The 6,000-nt window shown below is 33.5% G+C and overlaps 1 protein-coding gene across 1 annotated transcript; it reads right to left on the bottom strand.

The window, feature by feature from the left end:
* Nucleotides 1–1,193: 1,193 nt before the first annotated feature.
* Nucleotides 1,194–2,398, bottom strand: LOC127719346 (collagen alpha-2(VIII) chain-like). The gene is made up of 3 exons (XM_052225415.1): nt 2,264–2,398; nt 1,919–1,972; nt 1,194–1,651 (listed from the first exon to the last, which is right to left on the bottom strand). The coding sequence occupies exons 1-3, from the start codon at nt 2,340–2,342 to the stop codon at nt 1,227–1,229; spliced, it is 558 nt and encodes a 185-aa protein (XP_052081375.1). The 5' UTR covers nt 2,343–2,398; the 3' UTR covers nt 1,194–1,226.
* Nucleotides 2,399–6,000: the final 3,602 nt, after the last annotated feature.

Here is a 6,000-nt window from a genome sequence, read left to right as displayed (position 1 = left end):
CTTTTGGTCTCTCTGATAAGACAAGAGTTTTTGTTCGGAAATTACGTATTTAAGTATACCCCAAAATAATAGAAACAAGTATCAAAGCCGTGAATATATAAAAATAGTATACCGATTGTCATTTTAAAATCAAGGACATCATCAGGAAAAAAACAGTTATACCTCCACCCCTTTAAAAATCAATAAAAAGGAGTAAAAGTAGCAAAACCAAACAAAAAAGAAATTAAAAGAACTAGACTCTTTGTCTTTCTATTTTGTTTAGGTTTTTTAAGGAGTGTCGGGGGTTAAAAATTTTTCCGTTCCGATGCCCAGTATTTCTTACGGAAATTGCATGTTACATTGTTAAACCTCCTTCCTCCCCAAAAAAAAAAAACAAAACAAAAAAACAAAAACAAAATACACCCACAAATCACAACCAAGATTAAAAGAAGTTGTGGTATGCTTCCCAAAGAGTAAAATATCCACCAAAGACCATTATAGGTCACAGTGAGCAAAATCAATACCGTATAGTGAACTGAAAAAGAATGGACACAACAAAATGTAAAACAATTCAAACGAGAAAACCAAAACGGGCTGATTTATGTCAAACCAATAACCTTGGACAGTGGCCTAATAGCAAAGTATAAGAATAGGCTATAGAAAGCGGTTGAAAAGCGGAACAAAACACGAAAAACAGCCCACAAAAAGACAATAGACACAAAGTACTGATAAAGGAGTACTCGCAGTTACTGAAAGCAAGTTCAAAGCCAGTCACAACTAATGTGCCTGTCCCAAGACAGGAGCCTGTAATTCAGTGGTTGCCGTTTGTTTATGTGTTACATATTTGTTTTTCGTTTATTTTTTGTACATAAATTAGGCTGTTAATTTTCTCGTTTGAATTGTTTTACATTGTCATTTCGGGGCCTTTTATAGCTGACTGTGCGGTATGGGCTTTGCTCATTGTTGAAGGCCGTACGGTGACCTATAGTTGTTAATTTCTGTGTCATTTGGTCTCTTGTGGGGAGTTGTCTCATTGGCAATCATATCTTCTTTTTTATATTTACGCCAACGAATTTAGGCTAAAGACGTCATAAACATTCTGAGCAAACCATGGCCCTGTGCCATTCCACCATTATAATTTTCGACCGGATATAGGGTCACACCTGTATTTGTAATCAAACTTTGGAAAATTGCCAGAAAACTAACTTATGACAATAAGACAAAAATTTATTGACTGTAACGTTTTTTTAAGCAATTAGATATCCAGAGAAGGTACTGTAGTTATCACTATCGCTGTAGATTTTTTGACTGGTGTTATTTCTACACCTTATATAGATGCGATCCCTTTTCTTTACGTTCAGTACAACATCAAATGTACCAGTTTTATAACCATCGCCAGTAATGAAACTTCCAGTCATCTTCGAATCGTTGTGCCATAAATGAAGAAATAATGATTTTCCAGATTCAGACATGACAACTGCAGAAAAATGGTACAGACCAGCCATTGGAGCAGTAAAAATACCGGTAGTGACATCATACCCTTTCAAGTTATTTGTCCATACACGATTAAATTTTACAATAGTTGATGGCGATAAAGATTGTGGAGCATCCCTGTAGACTGAAAAGGCAGGAGTTTCTTTTTGTTTCATTTCTTTCCCAAGCCCTCTATGCTCTGAAAATAGATATATTATCTTTATACAGCTTTCTCATTGGTGTTGACGTTGATTTAGATAATGATATTCAATCAATAGTAAATCGGATATATATATTATAATTAAATTTTTTTATATAACTTTCTGCTTAAAATCGAGTAAAAAAAAATCGAATAACGACTTGAATGATATACTATTTAGACAAACTAGACAAAATTGGTTTGTGGAGAAAAATAAGAAAGGGTTAGTTGAAAAAAAAAAACAAAAACAAAATGATTAACAAGTACCTGTTCCTTTCAGCTTTAACATCATTCCAATAAGGTCATCAAACAATGAGCTTTCTGTGAATATAAAACACATTTAAAGACGAGAACTGTTGAGGTTTATCTGTTATGTTGAGCGATTTTTAACTTTAAGCTTTTCAAATTGTTATTTCTTGACATGATTCAAGTTTAAACTATTGCAAATTCTTTAGTTTTAGCTATACAGATATTGCACAGTCTAGTTAATGTGAAACAATTATTTAAAATCTACGCTATTTGAATACAAATAGCAATCCATTTGCATATCATAAATGAAGCTGAAGATATTATAACACACAATACTTCAAAATTGTTTTGATGACAACTTACCAAGTTTAGAGCTACACGAGCTATTCACAACAACTAGTTGTGCAGTTAGTAGTAGCGATATGAGTTGTATAACAAACATTATTACTCTTGTCGACTGGATATATAGAATCGTAAAGTGAAGATGTGCTTATCTGTACTTCCATTCATGTATAACATGTCTTTTATACATATGTACCTGTCTATAGAATCACTGTCATTAAATAGTAACTTGATATTTAACATATTCGTGTAAGAATTGAACAGCTTGTAAAAATATATTTAAAAATATGTTTAGCATGACACGTACATGTATTACTGGAACCTTCCAACTCAGGAACGCTGCAATCAAATACCATCCACATATAAAAAGTCTGTGGTCATCCAATAAAAATGGTCATATAAGAATAAAGGCAACAGTAGCTTACCGTTAAGTTAACCAACAAAAAAAATGAATCATATAAACTCAAAAAGGAGAGGGAAACAGCCTGATGGAAATAAGGCCATATTTGCTCAAAGAAGTTATAACCTTAATTTTTATACAATATTACAATTGTTTTCAATAAAAAGGTACAGGTACGATGCCTTATTAAAGGCTAATTCTTTGGAATGGTTACTAACTCGAGCTCGTACTACCAACGGAGATTAGTTGTTACAGTCCACAAGCAAAGTTAGTACCACTCATGTAGTGTAATATCATCTCCCTCTTGCAAGGTTGACCTTAAAAGGTCATATAGCTTCGAATGAAATTCATGAAGTGTTGTTTTCATTTTTTTTACAAATATATAAGTACTTAAATTTAAATATTCTTTTGAGTTTGAGTCTATATTATAAAGGCAAACCCAGAAAATGCTTCGAAAGCCCCAAAATCCGTGAAGTGCAATTTTAATCATGCATACGCCAAAAAAGTGTTTTTATAAATATATGTCTATAATATATTCGGGTCTGACAGTTTGATATTAAAAACGTGTGAACATTTTTTGTTAATTTCAAAACAAAATGGGCATAAAACGTCACCAGTGTCTGAGTAGAAAGTTGATGAGCCAAGATTGTGTCAAAGAACGTCTCGTCCTTTTTCTAAAAAAGTTCATTGGAAGATACCAAGACCTTGTTGATAAATATTCTGTGTCAACTTCACAAATAATACATGATGCTCTTGAAGTATAGATTAAAGGTACTGATGACGTTGTTTGTCATCTTAATTACGTGTTCTACTGTTCTTTTTATTTGACCTTGTACATTTTTTAACCTTTACTGTTTAGTCCATATTTGGTAATAAACTTTTGGTGTGGCTCGTAACTTATACATCCCACCATTGTGTTATTGTGCTATGGTCTGTTTTGTATTCTTGTCTTTCATTTTTTGCTAACGTACTTTGCCATTAGAGTGTCTATATGCCCTTTTTTGTCTTTATTAAAATAGTTATTTGTTTTTAATAAACGCAAGAACACTCAGGACAGAGAAATACATAAATAAATAATATAATAGTACATTTCAACATGTTAACCACAGAATAACAACGGACACCTCCCATGAATTTACGACAGTACACCAGGACACCACAATAGAATTATACACTGTGCGTCACATGAATGTATCAACGCCACAAAAAGTGACGTATTTTTCGTGACGTTTATTTTATCACTGGTAAATTTCTAAAAATAGAATATAAAATTGGGCTTGAGTTGGATTGGAGTTATTTTATGTATTTTCTAAGAAAATAAAAATAGAATTCAAACCACAAACGATAAGACATAACACAATATCCAATCAGACTTACAAAAGAAACATCATAACTAAATACATGAATGTTGGATGTATAAATACCGAGACACGTCGTATAGCAATGCGAATTCACACCCGGCAAGTCATATTCGGGAATAGGTCACATTCGGTACTTAGCAGACCAGACGACGTAGATGGTAAAGCACAATCTAAGACGTGGCAAAAATGTCATTAGTTAGTTTAGACACAGATACATCGTATAGATCAACCAATTCGTGAAGGTGTCCATAAAGTTTACGGAGTGTCATTTTTAATCTTTCCTCCTCATAACTCTGTTGGAGCAGTTTCTGCGTAAAGAGCACACTCCTGTATATCAAGTCCGTATAGTGTGAACATGCACGAGCATAACGTATCAACTGAGATATGTAAACACCATACGACGGGGCAGATGTATGTTACTGCTAAGAAATGGGAAATTGATAATTGGGAAGTTGAAATCGTCCCGTTTGTCACAGATTTCAGGGTGAAGACGTCCATCTGTGTCAATATTGAGGAAAAGATCAAGGTATGAAGCATTCCTTTTCATTAATTTCAAGTTCACTGGGATATATGAGATGTAAGTACTGACTGAACTATGGGTCATTCAGTGATAGGACATCATCAATATCTCTGAAAGTAAAATTAAAGAATTTCGCAAGGTGCTTTTTCTTTTTGTCTTTTAGAAGGTTCTAAATGAACTCTGCTTCAATTCGAGTACAAAACTATTCGGCCACAAGGGGTGCACAATTATTACCCATTGGAATCTTTGTTGATAATAGTTGTATATTGTTATAGTAATTTAGATTATAACACAATGTATTTGTATCCATCTGATGAGTTAAGCCTTTTTCTACTGATTTTTATAGTTTGTTCTTATGTTGTACTGTTACACCACTGTCCCAGGTTAGGGAGAGGGTTGGCGACTTCAAACGAGTTTAACCCCGCCACATTCTGTATGTGCCTGTCCCAAGTCAGGAGCCTTTAATTCAGTGGTTGTCGTTTGTTGCTGTGTAACATATTTGTTTTTTTCGTTCATTATTTTGTACATAGATTAGGCCGTTAGTTTTCTCGTTTGAATTGTTTTACATTTGTCATTTTGGGGCTTTTTATAACTGACTATGTGGTATGGGCTTTGATCATTGTTGAAGGCAATACTGTAACCTATATTTGTTAATTCCTGTGTCATTTGGTCTCTTGTGGAGAGTTGTCTCATTGGCAATGATACCAAATCTTCTTATTTCTATATTGACTACTGTACCCCAACTTTTTACATTTTTACCTATTATGTCTGTTTGTGTTGCTCACACATTGTTGTCAATATAATGGAATTCTATGCGACTGTCATACAAGTGAGAGATTTAGCCTGTTTAAAAACGAGATTTACACCACCATTTCCGACAAAAGGAAATGTCTGTACCAAGTCAGGAATATGACAGTTGTTTTCAAGTCGTTTGATGTGTTTGAGCTTTAGATTTTACTATTTGATAAAGGAATTCCCGTTTTGATTTTTCTTGAAGTTAATTTGTTTTGTTATTTAACTTTCTATCGGATATGTTTTTATTTTACCTATCGTTGATTTGTTTTAAACTATTAACCAATACGAACAGACAGACGAGTTCTTCATCGGTAAATACAATCAGTACGTCTCTTTTTAATAAATTTAGAACTTCTTACACCGAATTTTAGTTATTGATGTAGAAAAGGAAGCTTATTGCAAAATTATGATACGGAAAAGAAATAAGACATTTCATAGACGACATCAGTGGTGAAGCATTTGGAACGGTACAAACATAAGGAAATATTATTTTACGGAAGTTCAAATCTCGTACATCGATGAGAAAGAGATAAACTAAGGTAAACAAAAACTGAGAGAAACTCATAACTCATAAAACTCCAAAGGAAAAAGTATGTTGACAGAGGAATAGTCTGCTATTCGTGCGTCACCCGTCATACGATTCCGCTCTCCATGTCAAACTTAAAAAATCGATTAGAACACA

This window comes from Mytilus californianus, unplaced genomic scaffold (genome assembly GCF_021869535.1).
Source record: "Mytilus californianus isolate M0D057914Y unplaced genomic scaffold, xbMytCali1.0.p SCAF_11, whole genome shotgun sequence".
NCBI classification, from domain to species: domain Eukaryota; kingdom Metazoa; phylum Mollusca; class Bivalvia; order Mytilida; family Mytilidae; genus Mytilus; species Mytilus californianus.
Note: the sequence above shows the minus strand (reverse complement) of the source record. Positions and strands in the feature narration are given on the sequence as shown.